The sequence below is a fragment of the Larus michahellis genome, chromosome 4 (assembly GCF_964199755.1).
Source record: "Larus michahellis chromosome 4, bLarMic1.1, whole genome shotgun sequence".
NCBI lineage: Eukaryota > Metazoa > Chordata > Aves > Charadriiformes > Laridae > Larus > Larus michahellis.
Window position 1 is genome coordinate 68,463,347 of NC_133899.1, and position 20,830 is coordinate 68,484,176.

Here is a 20,830-nt window from a genome sequence, read left to right on the forward strand (position 1 = left end):
TTCACCCCACCACACTAATTACATTAGTCACCTAAAGTAGATCTATATGTATTTTTCCTCCCTCCTCTTTTTTCTGCCCTGGATCTCAGCAGTGCAGCCACAATCTTACTGCTTGTAATTGATACTCTTTTCAACAATGCTATCCAAATCATGCACTATTTATTTCTTAGCAATTTTTCCTGAATGCAGACCTCAAATGTTAATTTATTCATCACAATCTGATCTGGATGTCTTGCAGATGGTTATTGTATCTAACCATCAAGAACCATTAATCCGGAAGGTCTAGATTTTTCTTGGAAGTATAAATTCTGTGAATTGAATAATCAAAGACGCATACATTCAGTCAAGAAGTGTATTCATTCAGTAAAAAGCATATTACACAAAATCAGTTTCTTAAAGTGATGTCTTCTCCATATTTTTCCCAAAGCTTGAACTGCTATTTGTTCTGACAGGTAGTGGTTTATGTAAATAAGATACAGCGAAAATATCTCTTTTTTTTTTCAGGTTGATATGTGATTTTAGATAGAAACTTTATCAAAGTGAATAGCATCTGTACATTTTAAATCTATCTGTAGCACTATTTCAGCACTTGAACTCCACTGACAGGGCAATACAGGCTGGTCTGCAAAGGTACTGATTTTTCTGAATTTAAACAGATATTCCTACAAAGTAAGAGAAGTGTTACTTATTGATTTTCAGATATTTTAATTGGCTCATATAATGAAAATAATTGGCTAACAGTTTCATCTTTAGAGGATGAAAAAGCCATAAAAAGAATTTTAAGGAGGATAAGATCTTCAAGCATTTTCATAAGACTGAAAGATTTATAATACTGAAGAATTCTAATCTTAAATAAACAAATCAATAACTTTCCCTCAGAAAATTTGAAATATTTTAACAAACCCACCATCCACTGTTATGCTTTATTGGACAATACTGTAAGACTACTTTGACCTAATTAGAATGAGAAGTAATTAGTAAATCAAACAATTTCACAACATAAGAATCTAAAAACACTTATGGAGAAATTAGGATATTGCATCTTTATAATCTGTGTACTTTTTTTATTTCTTAGCCAAAATAGAGAGCCATAACAGTCCCGTATCAATACAGTTCAATGCAGAAAAATATATTTAAGATGGATGCATACATTTGCAAGATCTTACAGAAGCATGCTAAGGTAAACTACAGCAACTGAAATCAAGATTTCTTCTATTAAATTTAAAAATTAATTTAAGATTAGACTCACTTCTAAATATGAGTTTAAGAACATGATTATAATCTTTTTCACCCTCTCCATTTCACATCATATTGTGAGTTTATGACAACTGTCAGGGACTAAATGTACAACACACACAACTCAAACTGTTGAAAACAATGATATTTAAATAAATCAAAAGAAATTTCTAATATCACATGTACACCATGTGCAGTTACACCCTCCCCACTAACCAAAGATAAATTACACTCAAGTCAAACATGACTGGCCACTTCCAACTGGGAAACAGACTATCTGATAGGAGCAGCTGTCAGAGCAGGCTTGACAAAATGCTTTGTTAGTACGTAAGTTTAGAAATTCACATCCTTGCATTCCTTGATGTCCTGATGTTTAAAAGAAAAACACACTAGCTATTTTCCTGTTACTGCCTCTGTAGGAGAATGGCAATGGGAAGCAGATAAGAAGTACAAAGCATTTTCTGTTGAGATAATCGGGGAAGTGAAAAATTTCCAAGTCAGAGCAATGACAATGACCCCAGCTGAACACTCTTCCATCGATATTTTCACAGAGCAGGAAACTAGTATTAGAACACCACTCTGACTCTCAAGAAAGCATGTTCTACAAGCAGAAGTTTAAAAAAAAAAATATGTAGTTTTCTATGGGTTTTTATCCAATTAACTCCTGCCAAAGTAATTGGAATTTCTCAGGCCCCCCAAAAAAACCCAAACAAAAAAACCAAACCAAAACATAAAAACCCACACAAACCAAAAAAACCCACCAAAACAAAACCAGCATGTTTCAGGTTAGCCTGGAGTTGTATTGGCCAGCTAGAACACAAATGCTAATGGGCATCAGCAAATCCTCTACAGGAGCACTCTAGGTCTTTTTAAACCCGTTCCATGACCAATTTTCATATGGCATGTAGGAAATTATTTTGATACTTCTATTTTTGCCAAATGTAATTTGATGCACTGGTTTGATTTAAATTAGCACAGAAGTTGACAAGGGAAAACAGCAAAGTAAACTGAACAGAATAGTCCTGTAAATCTATGAAAACACAAAAAAATTTAAAAATTCCTACTTTTGAATATCCAAAGTTACATAGCCACTTTTAAAAGTACCTTCATTCAAAAAATAAATGCAAAATACAAGCCCCCTGGATTACTGAATGCCCAAAAGAGTACAACAAATGTTAAGTACTTGACTACTGAAATCCCACAGAATGTTTTGAAAATATCCTCATTTCTCCTGACAGTCATGAAAGACAGTAGAAAATAGTTACTGCTCAGGTATCTTACTACCAATGACAAATCTAAACAAGATACAAAAATACAGAAACCTCCTGTCTTAAATAAAAAGGCTAATGCCTCTTTATATGTCATTTTGTCTTCAAGGTAAAAGTCCTCTAAAACTCCAGTGTCAGAGACTGCTGTCATTCTTTTCACAGAGAATCACTTTAAACAGTATGTGTTTGCCAAAAATAAGAATGCTAATCCTAATATAATAATTATTATATTGCAGCCAATTGCTAAGAAAAGAGCAGTTATGATCCATCTATCCAGAAACCATTATTAATGGTAACTGCTGATCAAATTAGATCACCTCTGCTTTGCACATGGGAAAGAAATAATCCAAACCATGAATTCATGGGCAATAGCAAACACCTTTTTTGGTTTATTAACAAGATGAGAGAGAAAAACCACTGCAAACTCAGGTCACCTTTCAAAATTATTTATAGAATAAATTAAGAAGAGCACGACAGTTACTGTTAATTTTAAAGGTTACTCCCTAATCTGGCATATCGCCTACCTTAAACACATAGGAAATTATTTAAAAACAAAAACCACAACACAAAAAACCCCAAACAAACCACCAAACAAAACCCAACAAAAATACAACTTACCTGTATGTGCATTACAAGCTGTGCTTTCTCCTTGTCCTTACGGTCTATGCATCTCTTTAGTTCTTCTACCTCTGACATTACAGCATTATGACTCAGCTTTGCTTTAAGCTCCAAAATATGTTTCTCCAGTTCTTGCTTCTCTCTCTCATATCTTTCAACTACTATAAAATAGAGAGAACAGAACAACAGGCCCAGTAGAAACAGCAACTTGTGATACATTATTTTTTTCTCATTTCTCTTTTGGGAATTTTCTTGTCTACTTGAGACTATTCTACAACTATTGATTTTGATCAAAGTATCTGTGAAAAATGGCTATACCTATATTATAGCCTTTTACTGAATGAAACAGTATTTCTGTTTACCCAGTCATTTTAGGGGGGGGGCTCTTTTTTTTCTTTAAGAAAAAAAAAAAAAGAACAACAAAACAACCCAGCCAATATAATAATATAGGATGGAAGTGATGGGGAAATTATGGTGTAAACGAAACTTGGCCACAAACATCGAGGCCAAGATTTTATCTCACCAGAGTAATACCTCCTGATTTGGAAGTCACACTATCTGTGAATTTTATGTCCAAATCCTACAACTACAATAAAAGTTCTTGATGTGAGTAAGCTGTAAATTTCCTCAACCAGAAATTCAAAGGTCTTTAGTCATAAAAAAAACTACTGGAGGCAAAGAAAATCTCCATTCGTATTCTTCCCATGCATCTTTGGAGAAACAGAAATAACACAGTAAGCAGAAACACAACTGCAAAAACTACAGAAATATCTGTGTATATCTTTATAGGTCCAGTACATTTTTTTAAAATTTTCTTTATATTTTTACAACAGTTTTGATTTATAACTATAGAACAAATGGAAAAATTAAAATACACTTTCATTAACATGAAGGTTTATTACTTCAAATAAATTCACTTTTAAGCAGATACATTAATATGACTGGGGAAAAACTATTAAAAATTACTATTTTGTATTACATTCCTGAAGCTAAGCCACGTACAGAATCTAGTCATTTTCCAGTGCTCTGTATGAGATTTGTAAAACAGGGAGTCAGGCTCCTATTTTAATAACCAAGATAATTGTATGAAAATATAAAAAGAACTCATTAACCAAACCAATTAAACATTCACAGAGACATTGGACTTGGAGTCACTATTCCTCTATTATCTTGAGTAATACATTTCTATGTTAATAAGGAGAAAGATAAAGACTTTCTCTAATGCCTTTTTGATTACGGTTGAAAAGTTTAAATACAGACAGATAACTAACAATGTAGAGAAGACCTTGCTAAAGTGGTAATTTAATATGCAATTACATCTTGAAATTGTTTAAAACATTTTTCTTCTAAATATAATTGTTCCTTCTCTAAAATTCTAAAATACTGCAAACAGAAGCCCTGACTGCATCATACTGGAAAATTTTCTTAGCCTCTCTGGAACATGTTGTTACCCCTTAGAAATTCTACCAGAAATCAATCAGTCTTATTAACCAGCTACATAATGGCACAATTTAAACTGCAAATGGACTGAAATGTAAAATTTCAGAAAATTATTACATAAAAATATTTCAAATGTTTTTCTTCTATCCACTTCATTGAAATTGTCTCTAATAATCCTCCTTTGTTTTATCCAAAATTTTAACTCTCATTGCTATTTATTTGTTAATATTCAGGTGCCAGTACTTATTAACCTAAAAGCTGCGGAGGTAAGTGGCTGGTTTTGTTGAGAGAGTAGAAGACTTCAACTGAAACTCAAAGACAGAGTCAATGTCTAGGATACCTACCTAATTCGCAGGCCTCTACTGCAAAATTTGAGAATTGTACCTGTTCTAATTCTCCTGTCATCATCTTGTACATCCTGGTAGCTCTGGCGGTGAGTAGCAACATGTGAAATTTGATGTTGCAACTCTACACGGTCTTCTTCTGCTCTCAAAAGTTGGGAACGAAGTTCCTCAATCTAAAATGTGTGTACAAGTATCAAATGTTTAATGAAAAACGGGATGAAAGAGTAAACACCATACTTTTATTAAACGCTACAAACCCCAAAGAAGACTATACACAAGTAATATTTATAAATAAATCTCAAGAGTACTGCAGATGGTGAATAACAAGATAAATTAATTCGTAATTATAGGCTACAAAGTGATTATCCAAAATTAAAGGAAATATTTTAATTTCTTATGTTGACCACGGATAAGCATTAATTTGTCTAGACCAAACAAAATGCTACCATTTTATATGTTGCAATTGTCTTTTTACATTGCTAGTGAAATTATCTATACAAATTTAATATGCAATATATTTTATTTAAATTCTACTCATTAAAAGTACAATGTACTTTTCTTAAGAAACATAGGGGCTTTTTAAATTTTTCCTTTCTATCAATACAGTCTAGCACTTACAAAGATGACATTGTGTACAGGAAAATAAAGAAAATATGACACGCTAAAAATGAACTGAAGGAAAATAGCTCTAACTCATATTACCCACATGTGATATAGCACTATGTTCCATCCACAATGAGTTGAATTCAAAACAGTAATACAGCCAACTCAAACTTCTGTTAGATACACAAGTCAAATAACTAATGCAAAGAGTATGTCAATTGTCCCTTCCCTATTTATTTCAATTTTTTCCCCAGCTCCTCTGAAAAACTGAAGGATTAGAAATGTTTAGAAGAAAGGACACTTTTCTAAAGCTATAACCCAGGTTCCTGCAACTTCAAGATTTAATCATATGTGCATCAATAGGTATTGTCTAAAGCACACTTTAGATACTTTTTCAGGTGTTTGGTTTTTATATATTTTTATCACATTACAATACAATAAAGCAAATACTTCTAGGTCACTGATTTAGCTGAATTCACCAATTGTAGCATGTGTTTTGAATAATTACTAACATAGAAGTTGTTCTAAAGCACACTATGAAGGACAGTTACAAATAATGTGTTTATGTACTTAAAAAGTACCATAACTACTACTATTACTATAATTAACTATATATCAACATATATACATGAAAGTTTAGAAAGCAGAAGTATAACAAGAGCTCAATCCACAGATTTTAGACTCAAACCCGTCTTTCTGTACCTCTTTCTCCCCTTCCCAAAACAATGTTATCAGAGTATGAGATAGGAAGATTAAGCAAAAAGACTCAGACATAGCCTAATGTGAAAACTCCGGGATTTTCACCACACCAAAGCAGTTACCTGATGCAAAAGAGCTTCTCTATTGCCTTCTGATTCATTCAGCTTTTTCCGGGATTGCTCCAATTCTTGCTCAAGCTTTCATTACAAAAGATGATGAAGAAAGAAAAGCAACATATGCATCATAGTACAAAAATGTATTTTAACTATTTAATTCTGTCACAAATTAATCGATATAAGCATCTATTTAAAACGAGGTATAATGTGCACCATATTCTTATTTGTCCAAAATTTTAAAGTGAAATTTCATCTGTACTAAATCCCTGCTATATTTATTTAAATTAAATAAAGAAAATTCAACTTACAGTCTATAATTTTTGTACAATATTCTATATCACATGAAGATAAAAAGTGGTATACATAATGCAAAAACGAAAAAGCACAAAAGCTAATTTTTACTGGGTTATAAGTAAAAGAAAGGAAGATAAACTTTTTTTAGAAGTTTCAAAAACATTGTCCCTGGATTTGAAACTTACTTTCAAACTCAAATTAAAATTAACAATGACTTAACATTTGAAGTCACCTTTGTTACATAGTTTATTCATAAAAGTATTAAAGATGACATGCATTGGTAGACCTGGTGACTGGAAAATTCTGTGTTTTTTCTGTGTTGTGCAAGAAGATGTATTTGAATTATTATGGAAACAAGATGACTGAAAAAATTAGTTCCCAGAATTTCATACGATTAGAATTTTTCCTAGAACTATAATATTAAGGGAATTTAAAAATGTTTAATCAGAAATAGACAGCAAACTGATGAGCATTCACAACAACAACAAAAAAAAACAAACAGAAAACTAAAGCTATAAAATATTTTCTGACTTCTACCATAAATAGTTCAAAGATCACAAAGATCCACATGGAAATAAATATAGTTTTTGACAGCGGAAATTGTTATTGCCGAGATAGCAATCTCAAAGAGGATGCTGAGAGGCTGGCAAACGGGCAAAGTAAACAGCACCAGCATTAATGGAATAGACAGAGTAACATGACATAAAACACTACATAGATTGTTTAACATAAAGGGGTATAACTTTGAAGTATTGACAAAAACACCAAACTCAATCTAAGAGGAGAAAAGCTAGAAAAAGTGTAATATGGCCTTAGCATCCTGCCAGAATAGAAATATAAGAAATCTTGTTTTCTATGAGAGCAATATGGCAACAGACAGTTCAGAAAGAGTAATTATTAATAATCATGGTGCAAAATAACTAGCATGTGTTAGTTGCAGGGATGAAGCTGCATCTTTGAGCTGCTGCAAATAAGCAACAGCAGACTACGTATAAATTCAGAAACAAACCAGAGAGAGAAATCAAGGATAATCCCCAAGTTATAAACTTGTCCACCTGGCAGGATGGAAGAGTCATTAGAAGTAATACACTATAACTAAATAGCTTTGAAGGAAAGTTCAGCATAGTATATTCACAGCGCCTCTGATGCAGAAAAAAACCCCCTTGTTGTCTTAAAGGGTAAAGAAAATTTTATCCTGCTGGTTTCTCCAAAAAAGGAAGCATATACTGTAACATATGGCAACATACACTTATTTAAAAATAAACAAAAAAGAAGAAAGTTAAGTCTTACTTGGTTCTTTTCACTTTCATATTTCAGAAGTTTATTTTTCATGAGTTCTTCTGTTTCATCTGCTTTAGCATCTTGCTTCCTTAAAGCCTTTAGAGGGGAAAAATATATTGCGAACTTCATTATCAAATTTACAGAAGTCTTCTTTGTAAGTCTGTTAAGATGAAAGAATCTGCTGATATATTTAAGAAAGAAGATCTAGACAAATGCTTTCTATGTCTAACATTTTCATGTGGAACCAACGTATAATGTAATGAAAAAATAAATGCAAGTCCGTCCATACATAAGCACACCCAGGCACAGAACAGGGTCAAATACAAAGTGAAAACTAGCACTAACACCTTTCCGATGTACAGAGCCCCAGACGATCAAGGCTGACCCCAAACACTTTGAGATGAAGATCTAAGAGCCTCAAGAGAAACCCTACAGATAAGCTGTGAACAGATCAGATGAAAAGAATATATTCTGTAATATAAAATATGAATGAAATGAAATACAATGCACTGTTGTAAGGAAAACATTGCCATAAGGTTGTCTTGGAAACCAAAAAAAGGAAAAAGTTAGTTTTATCTGAATCTGGACAGACACTTAGAATCACAGTATTAAGACAGAATCAGTTGAAACTTTCCTGATCAAAAGTTACTGACACCGATGTACCCTGCTTTGGAAAAGAAAAAAATAATAAATCCATGGGGACTTTTCCTGTCCCCCTCCTCAAACTGAAGTATCTAAAAAACACTTATGTATATTTTCTAAAGCATCTTACAAAAATAATATTGCCTTGAATATCAATTTCAAAACCTTTTCCCTCTGTAAACCAAAACTATTTGCAGAACATAGCCTATCACTGGCAAAGGAATGCAGTAGACATCACAGACATTAATGACACATACAATTTGCAACATACACAACCCACGTCTGGGTATCTCAAGCCATAGCAGTGTCATTGGGTCATCTTAAATATCACTTAGAAACACCAGCTGAGAAAGACCACTAGCCATACTCATAGAATTTGCTGTGAATTTGAGTAACTGTGTTAATAGATCTTGTTTCTTTGCTGTGCAACCTGACCGAGAGGTTTTCGCAGTAGCCACAAACCAGTTAGAGACCTTAGCATACACCTTTTACTTTCATCCAATATTATGACGCATAAGTACATCTATTCCTTCCACCATTACTCGCTAAAACTAAAACAGAACAACAGCAGAAATGCATAGCCGGTCCAGAAAGAAATGTCTTTTTCCCCAGTCTGTTCTTTCTGAGCAGCATTTTTATTTTACATTTTAAAGGAGTATCTCCTTAAACAATTATCCCTGAAATTTGCCCCTATAATTAGTGCAATTTCATGCAGTTTTTGAACATTTTCTCTTCATTATGTACGGGGGAACGATTTCACCAGATGAAAACAGAAGGCAAGGTATTAATCAACTTCAGTGAAGCTAGGCATTCAGCTTTAGAAGTTTTGTTTTTAAAAGTAGCTTTGGGGAGAAAATAAATGGATTTATATATTTATCTCAGTCTTATATCCTCACCTCAGGAAACATAAGGGTTTCAATATAGTTTGGACTACTCTCCTGTTTGAACAGTTTACAGTAAAAACTGAGACTGTGGAAGACATTTATCCTAACTATGCCACTGAAAATACTATGCTACATAAAGAATTACACTTTTAATCTTACTGATTCATAATCAGATACTGCAAGACTAACACATTTAAGTATTTGGTACAGATTCAAATCTATCATTCCAGTCAACTAACAAACTCAACATTGCGCCCAGACCTGACAGACTCCCATTTTATTCAAAAAGACTCTAAGGAGAACTGACAAAAAGCTACATGAACAAAAATCAAAGCAGCTCACCACTTCAACTAATGCACAAATTTGGGTGGGTTTTTTTAATGACTAGAAGTACCAGTTCAGAACAGTCTGCTAGGGATATATGATGTATACTAACTGCAATTCAGCTTCATTTTTATTAGCAAAATTAGAAGCTCTGTTATGTAGAGTCAATTTTATGCCAACCTTATTTTTGGCTCTAAATTAATACTTAATATAGGACCAAGAATGCGTGTTTTCATATGCAGATTTTGCTAGAGATGTCGACACCATAAGGAAAATGTTAAAGCTGGGCTAAAATTAGAAATAGTAGGAAAATTTTCAAAGATTTCCCTACTGAAGGTGAGAAGTATGTCTTTACATCAGTAGTACATCCTAATTCCCAGAAGAAACCACTGAAATTGATATGCCATTTCAACTTGTCAGGATCATTGAATGATATTTAAGCTATTAAATAGCAATAACTTCAAAAGGCAGTCCTTCCTATCACTGATACTACAAATATAATATTCAGCTTTATTTTCTCTATAGATTGAAAAAATAGCCCATAACCATTTCATTTTTAAGAAAAAAAACAGTTCATATATGTATCAGAGTTAAAATACTACAAAAAAGAATGTGATATTACAATACATTAAACATACCACACATGCACTGCAACAATTGTGAAACATGCATTTTCCCAGCAGGTCCTCGGTAGGCAAACAGTTAACCAATTGAAGTGTCATTAAGAAATGGAAACATGCGGTCATCCGCAGCCAGGCAAACATCATCTGTTACTGACGATTCAGGTAAAAGTTAATTTTGTATTTTCCCTCCTCCTTCTAATCCTTTTTAAATAATTCACTTTCGCTGGTTTGCGCCACTCTGTTCTCCACTAAAGGTTTCTCTTGGGGAAAGAAGGGTTAAAGAAAAAGCTAAAAAAAAACCAAATCGTGTAAAGATCCAACTGATTCTTTGATCTCATTTGTTGTCTCCAAAGAAGGGGTTGAGGGAGTGAAACAGTCAAAAATGGGAACTAGGAAGGTGATGCTGAAGACAAGGGTTCCAACACATGCTCCTCCCTGATGGCTTCTAAGCAGCAGGCAGATACTGCCCAGGAGAGCTCTGCCTGGCAGTGCTGAAGCACCAAGGAACAGGAACAGGCCTACAGTCATCAGGATTCCTCCACCAAGATCCTCCTCTTGAAAGCATTAATGTCCATGTTGGCCAACAGGAGGCTGAAAAGGAGGTTGACGAGGCCTTGGAGGGCGCAGGCATGGAGGAAGCCACAAGGAAACCGAGGACTTCCATGTAAAGGTGTCTTCACAGCATGGTTTTGGGATGGACCAGCTAGAGGTTACACTGCCTGCCTAGGTGGTCAGAAACAGGCTCTTGTCCCTGACAGGCCAGCTGAGCTTTTGATTTGACCCAGTAGAGCAATTCTTACAGGTCTTTTTAAAGGGTTCACTAGCATGAGACAGTACTAGAATACTACCATACCCAGCAGACCCCAACTCAACATACCTCATCCATACAACAGCATATCGAACTCCAAAACTTCAAATAGATAAAATAATTTACTCCTTGCTAGACAGTTTTTCTTATATATGGGGAAAACTATGTGGAGGCCTCTGTAACAACAGTTCTCAATCTTTCCAGCTTATGAAAGTCTTCCAATCGCAAATTGTAACTTTTACTGCAATTTAAGCCTACGAACTTTTGTTAGGGTTTGGGTTTTGGTTTTTTAAATAAAATCAGATTATTTCAAAGTAATGCACAGACCACAAACTGCAATTCACTCCTTCAAAGTGAGACTGATCAGTGAATTATGTTCATACTAGCAGAAATACACAAGCAGACCAGTCTCATGCTATATTTAAAAATAAAGCAAAAATGTACCACATCCTAATCTGAATGAAAATTCTTTCCTAATTTGCTACATTAGGAACTAGCATGGGTAAGCCATGGAGACATACCAGCCAGGCATTTAAAGACATAGTGCCTAGCTATTTTAGTGACAGATATGTATGAGACTTGCTCGTGTTCCAAGACAGAGTAAGATTCAAATTACAATCAAACCAGAAACCATTAGCCACAGGTGGCATAGCACAGAGCCAAGGAGCAAGTATCAAGTATGCATTAAAACATCCAGATGGCTCAGAGCACAGATCAGGTTTACGTTTGTCTTAAAAACATCAGAGATAGACATGCAAAAGAGAAATTTTAGTAATGCTTTTGGCCGTCAGTCTACCCCACTCTCTGTTGAAAGTCCACCAGCTTCTTGCACTTTACAGCATGTGCAGCGGCAGTTAAACAGAACCTAAGTATCCAGTTGCATGAAGGAAAAAAAATACTTCCTGACCTATCCAAGTTATTAGCTTAAGACATAACTATAGTCATTGCCTTACTACAGTTAGTGGGTTCAAAATGTCCTATAAAAATGATTCTGTTCACCTAAAGCGTGCAAAGCATGAACACACGGACTCATCTCACCCAAACGCAGGAAGCCAAGCACAGGAATTAGTGAAGCCATCCAGGACATTCAATGCATCCAAAAGCTTTTTAAAGCCCATTTTTAAGAATGGTACACGATCTTGATTTAGAAAATGGATGCAAAAATGCAAACAAAGAGTACAAGGTGATGGTGTCTTCACATTCAAAATAAAGCACTGAAGAATATCAAAATAGTTTTAGTTTACACAAGAAGTGTATTTTGTTGAAGCAACCCATACATACATGCCAGTAGCACTAGCAAGATGAGCATATTTGTTCTCCTTTCTAATCAGAAACATGTTTGTATCAGGAATACAGAAGAAACTGAAGATGTATGATTTGCATGAATTTCTGTTTTGCAATTTTCTAATTTGCAGTAATTTCTGTTTAAACAGATAGTGTTTAAATACACCAATACACACTAATTGAAAAGATACATAAAAATGTGGAGAAAATAATTTTTATCCACCTACACGCAGCACATACAGACTACAGAATCAAAATAACAATGCAAATTTAGATGTTAAAGATGCAAAATTTTATGACAAGCTTTTTTTATAGTCAGTATACAACTAGATATCATCTCGGTTAATAAACAATCTATTATTATAATAATAGTGCAATACAAATAAACACTTTGCACATCATGCAAAAGACAGACAGAATGACAACACAGGCAAGAGAAAGATCGAAACAAATGTATCATCATGTTCAGTTAGATCCTGAAAATATGTAATTTAATAATTGAGATTTAGGAAGATTATTTTCTTAAAATGGTAAAATACTGACAAGTAGTGGTCAGTTATAGGCACTGCACTTTCCTTAAAAAATAACAACATATTAACATTGTTTGCTTTGAAATGTATAACAGGCAAACTAATGAAAAAATTGTCTCATTAAATAGCCACAAATGCTTTAAGTAGCATTTCCTTTGTAAATCATTCAGGCCATATTAAACAACGGGATTTCAGAACTCAGTCCAAACCCTAGCCTCCCTTCCAGTAATGTTATTTGGGAAGCATCTTGGAGAAATAAAAGAGGACAGAAAGACTTTAACAGAACATCACATCCACGTAATGATCACCACAAGACTGAGGCCACTGACGGAGCTAAGAGTCCATCTAACTCCTAATTCAAATTACAAAGGACAAGAAACAGAATAACAAAATAAAAAGCACTTCTCAAAAATTATGTAGAAACATGCTTCATCTAAATAACAATTGCAGCAAAATATTTAGTTATTTACTTTATTCTCACTAGGGTATGTAAAAGGATTTTTTTAATAACTGGGACTGAGGAATGAACAAATCAACAAGATGCCAAATACTACTCATCTTCAAAATACATTGTTGAAATGACAACCTTTTTAAACTATTCATAAACTGTAAATATTTCATAGTCACAAGTTACATTATTCATTCTACTTGGTTTGCCATATTGAAACAATTCATCTATAACACCACATAAGAAAAAAATTTGAAAAATCAAAAGCCAGAGGCTCAAAAATTCAAATCTGCTACACCCAGTTCTCACACTGTTTTGATGTTGGCATTTTTTCCTGATTGTTTTTAATTTGAGATTAGATCAGTTCTAAACTTTTTGCCTCCTCAGATATTGTCATATCCCTATCCTATAATTTATATTCCATAACAAAGTAGTCATCTTCATGAAGCTCTCCTACACAGAAGCCTCTCGGGAGAGGCAGCGCGTACATGACCCAGACTATTTTGCTCTCAAAAATAAGTGGTTTTCAAAATGTAGGGCGCATGGTGGTCCAGTTTGCCAAAGTGAGAGCAAAAGAGCTCAGCTAGCTATTCAAGAGATGTTGAACTATTCCTGATAAATACAAACACCATGCAAAAGTGAGACCATTTTGTACCTACAGAAGGACAAATTAACATGAATGTTCAGTGGGGAAGGAACATGGGACAGCTGGATGGCAGCTTGTAATAAAGGTCTGAAATCTAAGGACCTTAGCAATATTGGAGTCTAAAGATATCTGGCATATAGGAAGTTGCAACTCTCACAGCAGAGATGTTCTCCAAGCTGTTAAGACAGCTATGGAGACAGAAGAAGTAGCAAGAAGAGGACATACTGTTTGTTGCTACTGTGAGTGTAATGGAAGTCTGTGTTTCAAGGGTGATACCCTCTCCATATTCCTCTGTACTCTGTCAAAGAAAGATTGCCTAATACCTACTGAAAGAAGCTCCCTTCTACGCTTCTCATCTGGTTCTATTCTGCATATTAAGGTTAGAAGCTCCTGAAAAATCCATAATTCATTGCATCGGGGGTAAATATATTTTATAAGAATTTCCAAATACAGTGACAAGAGACCAGTCCAAGAAATCCAGAGTCACAACTAAGATCAGCCACCCAGAAGGACGACTTGGATATATGAGCCGCTGCTTGAGAGAGTGAAGGTAATCACCAAGAACGTGATAGCAGCAGCTATGAACATATGGTGTGTGGAATTAGCCTGTTCCAGTCAGGACTGGCTCTTGATCTTGGCTTGGGCAAATTCCTAATAGTAAAAGTTTACTAAGCAGACTACTAGTTATTGAGCTTTCCAGTAAACTGAGAATGAGGACTACATCTCGAAGTTTTGAATAGTGGTGTCAAAAAATCTTTTAAATAGAAAAAGGTCTCTTCAGGAAAAATAATTTACAAAAATATGCATGGAACGAAATAGAATTTGCAGGAGAAAGGATTAAAACATCTTCATCTACAGCTAGACAGCTTAGGGGAATGGAAGGTCAGGTACATACTTAGTATTTCATATTAATTCTGCATTAAATTCAAAAAATGAGCTGCTAGGAAAAAAGGTATCCAGCTTGAGGGCTTATGATCACATAGCCAATCATATGAAAGTCTTTGAAATATGTCTGAATTCATTTGCTTGAATTCAAGTTTTCATTTTAAGGAAACCATGGCAGATACAAGTCATTATCCCTTTAAAAGGATAAAAAAGAAGATTCCAATCTGCAGATAACACTATCAAATGACACCAGCTCATTTCATTAAGCATCCCTCTACCGGACTGAAGGAGAACCGGAGAATCTAGAAATGGACATAGGCATATTAAAGAGCAATGAAAACTAATAAAGCACTCTAGTTCTTTTCACCCACTAGGACATCAATAGGGGGAAAAAAAATGAAACAGTAACTTTCTGAAATACTAGCAGAAGCACTACACGCATTTTGATAAACATTACTTTTTATCTATATCAAAAGAGCATCTTATCTTCTTAAATATGACCTCTTTGAAGAGTCTCTAGCCTTACATGAAATATGAAGCATCAGTCTATATTAAGATTCTTCAATATCACTGCACAATATAAAAGAACTGCCTTCCAAAAAGCATGTATTCTATTGCTAATATTACAACTGAAAAACAAGGAACTGCACATTTCTTCTCAACTATAGAATTCTATTGCATAGAGATAACATTGCAAATCATATCTTAAGGGGAGTGAAATAAAAAGTTACACTGTGTTAAGGTTTTCCAAATAGCAGTAAAATCAGAAACAGAGAGATGTATTTTTCATACATTACCTAGAAGAAACTGAAAAAAGCTACTAGCTCTCTCCAATTTTAATTCATAGTATAAACATTTGTATCCTAAACAATATTTTATATTTCATCAGATACCGTTGAATGAAACTGTCTGAAAAGCAATGAAAAGCTGTCTGGCCACTACAGTGCATTCGATTGCTTGTTGAAATTAATTAACAATAAACTGCTCACTGCAACCTAAGTTTACATTTTAGAAAACAAAATGTTTTAAATTGAGACAATCCAGCTAATGACTTGCTTTTGTTTGCTTGGGGTTTGAGGAAGGCCATAGTGGGTGGGTTCTTTTAAAGAATGTTTGTGCCAGTTACCAAAAAGGTCTAAACATAGACAAGACAGTATCATGAAGAACAGAGACTGTACTTGTTATCATCTGGTCACCAAAACAAGCAGACCTGTACTGTTAAAAGTTAAAAGAATGTGCCAAAGATAGGAGTACATTTGCCAGTTTGACAGGTACAGGATCACAAATGCAGCAAGTTCCTAACTTAATCCTAAATACACAGGAAGTTGTCATTTGCATACCTCTTGTAATTGAAGAGACATGTGTCCCAGTTGGTCCTGGCGCCTTTCGACAAGCTGTCTTTCAGCACGCATTTCTTGTTCTATCTCCTGAAGTCTTCTCTCTACCCGTTCCGATACCTTCAAAAGGAAAAAACACACCCTGCAGAAAATTAGTGCATCTTTTACCACATACAAAGATAACAATGGGAAAAAGTTAAATAGAGTATGGGGCAGAAAGAAGAGAGAACACAATTTTATTTCATTAAATATGATTTAGAATGGTATAGAAAATAACTACAGTTATAGCAGGGAGTACTCAATCAGGGAACTGACCTGATATTTTGCTAGCAATATCGTCCTTTAGGTAGATGCCTGTTTTTCTCTACAGTGGTTGTTCTGCTCAAGTGTTAAATATCTCAATAACAAGCTTGGTGCAGCCCAACCTGAAGCTGCAACATAAAAATCTTAGCTTCTCTGCCACAGGCCTGATTAACCTCTGGAGAGTCATTTCTTTCACATCTGCAGTCTGTAAAACAGACCAATGTTTGCATCTTTCATACTCTCAAATCTGTGAGTGAAAAGTAGTGAACAAGAGCTAAGTACATGGGAATGACCGTAATAGCACAAAATAACTACATCGCTTTAAGACTTTCTCCCAATATTCTGTGAATCCATGTACGAACTAAAACAAATAACACTAGTTATTTGTTACAGCAATTTGGATTATAAACACAATAATTCAGCCTTGGACTACGATACCAGAACTTTTTTTGTAGTTCAAGCTGCTAGCAGACAGCACCCTCTCGTGGGCAGCAAGTTAAATTGATATTGTTAAGATTAGCAAGGAAAATATTTATGCATCATTTCCTCCCTACCTTAAAACTAATTATTTTAAACAATCACTAGAAAACAATATATTTATTACCCAACGGTATTTAGATAAAAAGAGAAAGACTTAAAACACCAATCAACTACTAGTTTCTGATGTCTGTGGAGAGAAACAAGCTCTCGTGTACTTTAACCATTCAGCATGGTTCTACTAGCACCAGGCATGTGCATGGATAGAAAATGTTAACAAGAGCAACACAGTTGTGTAGCAATAGAAACATAATTAAGAAGGTTACATTTATATTACGGGCTTCAGGAGTACATCAGGTTTAAAGAATGAAACAGTCCTTTTTCTTTACAACAGAATACACCAGTTTGAAAACATTTTATTGTTTGTGCAGCTAGATGAATAGTTAGCTTACAATTTGGCATTTTGTATTTTCTCTTAAAACTATCAGAAGATGCTCAAAAAACCATACTGCATCAAACCATGCTCTTTCATGTAAATTATGAAAGGCCTGCAGTCATAATCCAGAATAATTACTTACTAAAAACTAATGTATAAAAAAATACGGACCACATCACAACATTTGTATTTGTTTTGACAACTACTACTTAGTGTTACTTCTAATAATTCACAAAATACTCCAGCTAACAGAAACAACAATAGTATGTAGCAGGGACAGAATATAACACTTTGTCAATTAAACTTGTTATATCTTTGCTGAAAACTGGGAAATATCTGTCATCCTTTTCTCCAGATATGTCTAAAGTACAAATGAAACAAAGTCATATTTTTACATTTAAAAAAAAAAATTTGGCTACATGTTTCTGAAGACAGAAGCTTTCTCAGCTCTCTCACACATCTTTTTCAAGTGAAGTTAAGTAAGAGAACATTACAGCTATTAAGAAAGAAAATGTATAATTTAGACTTGGCAGAAGATGCCAAAGTAACATCACCCCCAAAGACGACATTCAAAAGGAGAGGTCAGTAACTTCCTCACTGACACAGGTCTAGTTCACTGCATGCACAGCAGATGACACGACATGAGACAGCACTTGGCAAGCTTCAGATTCCTGAAAACTTCAGATTTCCTTGAAAATTCTCACTAAGGCAGAATGAGTAAGACAGTAGCTTTTAACTAATTACAAGATATCAAGTGATTTGCCTTGCCTCTGACTTCTTTCAATTCCCTCCAAAATACAACTGTTATCTTATTTCTAACAAGGTACTGAAAAAGGTGCATTTATTGTATTTTTCAGGTGCACAGAAATTTCAGAGTTACAGACATAACCTCCATAAAAACAAACAAGCAAACGAAAAACACAACAAACCACCATTTTGATGCTCCTTATAACTCATTGGGAAAAAAAACCTCTATCAAGAACCTATGGTTAGTATATATAGGATATCATTAGCTCATATTCTCTAGGCACAGAGCACAGAAAGAGAGGCTGGAAGGGAGTTCAAAGGCTAGCAAACTTACTGCCCATCTAAACACATGACCTTTTACATCTACATCATTTGTCTACAAGTCTATCAAACCTGCTCAAAAACATTCACAGAAAACTTTTACAGCCTCCATAGACAGACAATTCATTCCATTGCCTCTAAAATGACTTGGTTTTCCTAAAGTACAGTTTTAGTCATCTTTGCTGAATTTTACACCTATTAACCTTGTTCTACGCTCTAAGCCACATCCAAGACTGGATACTGGATTTCAGTTCTGTTTTCCAACATATCTGAAGTCCATCTGCAAACAAAACAATAGTCTAGATGATGCAATATAGAAATGCTTAACAAAATCTTCAGAGAGAAAACCAGATCAAGAATACCAACGTGTGAAATCCATTTTGTTAACTCCTCTAATCTTAACAGTGAACAGTTTAGTAGCTACAAAGGTATCTGGACAGTTTATCATAGACCATATTCAGTTTTACTATATTTTACTGAAGAGCTCATTAGAACAGCCTATGAAATTCTTTCAAAAAAAATAATTGCATCAAGATACAGAAAACCACCACTTCATCCTTGTAAATTCCTTCTACGATATAAGAGTGTAATTTTTCTTGACAAATCTGTGTTTGCTACTTAGTGTTCACAAATCAAGTTCTGGAAAAATAATCAGTCTATTTTCTACTTTTTCAAGATTTGGCCTTCCTTAATATTCCAAGAACAGTTTTTCTAACTCATCCCCACAGCTGTCCATGAATACTCCAAAACAGCTGTTAGTGGTTTTAAGATCACTTCAGACAGTTATTTAAGTTTCTGAGCTAATCTGCACCAGGTTATTTCAAAATATTTTACATGCTTTCCTTCCCGCTCCACTATTTCAAGCTGAGGTGTTACACCCTCATTGCTGGTCACTAACTTGCAGTTTAACTTGTTGGCAAATACCAATGTTAAAAAGGTGTTAAACAGGAATCAACTTTCTTGGCACACTGTGTTAGTAGTTTCCCCTATTCTGCAAGGAACAGACCAATTGCTTCAGTCTCCCTGAGAAATGGTGATGTATTTACAAGTGAATCATCATCGCTCTTGATGTCTCTTTGTTGGTGCATCCTGTTATCTACTACCATGGCCTTTCCCCTCTCGTATATTCGCACTATTTTTCATGACTGTTCTTATTAATCTAATTTAGTTTCCACTTTCTGCTTTCTTTCTCTTTGTGTCAGAAGTAAATGCAGAGCTTCTAATGCAACCAAACAGATATATTGCTATACTTCCTACACTGTTGTCAACTTTTCCTTTTTTAAGAGGATTTGCATAGAACAGGTTTGAATATTTGTCCCACTCTCATTTCCTCCAAAGACTGAAGTTTTTTCTGCATGTAATCAGTCTTTTCAAAAATAAAAAACTTGCAACCTCATAAACTATTCTGAATACCTATGACATAAAAAAAGACATTGTAAACAAAGAATAAACCTTAGAGTCTGAGTAAATTGATTGCTTAAAGTAATCATTTTCTCTAAGTGTTTGGTTGGTTGGGTTTTTTTTGTAAGATAGAGCTTGGCATACAGAATCATTAGCTATTAGTTAAAGAAAGTTGATAAGGGAATAGGTCCCACATTGGTTAACATTTCTTCAGAATTAGATGTATTTTCTAGTAGACAAAATGCTTACTATGAAACATTAAAATTACCATGAATCCTGAAAAAGAGGATTAAACAAAGGCAGCCTCATAAACACTACTTTTAGCCTACTTCTTTATAAAGAATAATACTCAGGAGATTATGGTCTTTCACTTGTGCTCCTCATTCCCTAGCCTCCCCAAAACTCAGCTGAAATTGCCCAATAGATTCAAACGTTCAGTGGTACAGAGCTGTCAAATATATTTAGGCTTTGTGAGGGGTTTCAAGAAAATAAGGCCCTAGACAGAGGTGATCTCAGGAATACCCCATTTAGGGAAACAGGGAGAACTTAGCCTTTATTCCTTTGTTTTGGCTGTCAGCAAAGTACGTGCATTTAGTCTGAAATTAAATATTAACCTATTTAGCATTCTCAAAAACATTCAGTTGGAAGTACAAGAAAATAAAACTAGCATTGAAGTCAGAATGATGCAAAGAAAGTGTCATGGGATTTTGGAGGTGTATCATGGTGAGAAAGCGTAATATGAGGAGAACACGAAAGTTCTTATACAAGGATTTAGATAACCAGGATACAATGTAAGTTTTTGTAGGGTAACACAAACCCAAAAACATTTAAGTGG

The 20,830-nt window shown here is 34.5% G+C and overlaps 1 protein-coding gene across 1 annotated transcript in view; it reads right to left on the minus strand.

Annotated features, from left to right (window-relative positions):
• The window catches only part of CEP128 (centrosomal protein 128), a 132,406-nt gene that overhangs the window by 90,867 nt on the left and 20,709 nt on the right, over nucleotides 1-20,830 (minus strand). The window contains exons 8-12 of the mRNA XM_074585431.1: nucleotides 16,314-16,430; nucleotides 7,909-7,995; nucleotides 6,331-6,405; nucleotides 4,947-5,079; nucleotides 3,123-3,283 (exon numbers count right to left, since the gene is read on the minus strand). Of these exons, the coding sequence (XP_074441532.1) occupies nucleotides 3,123-3,283; nucleotides 4,947-5,079; nucleotides 6,331-6,405; nucleotides 7,909-7,995; nucleotides 16,314-16,430 (573 nt within the window). The remainder of the gene's footprint in view (nucleotides 1-3,122; nucleotides 3,284-4,946; nucleotides 5,080-6,330; nucleotides 6,406-7,908; nucleotides 7,996-16,313; nucleotides 16,431-20,830) is intronic.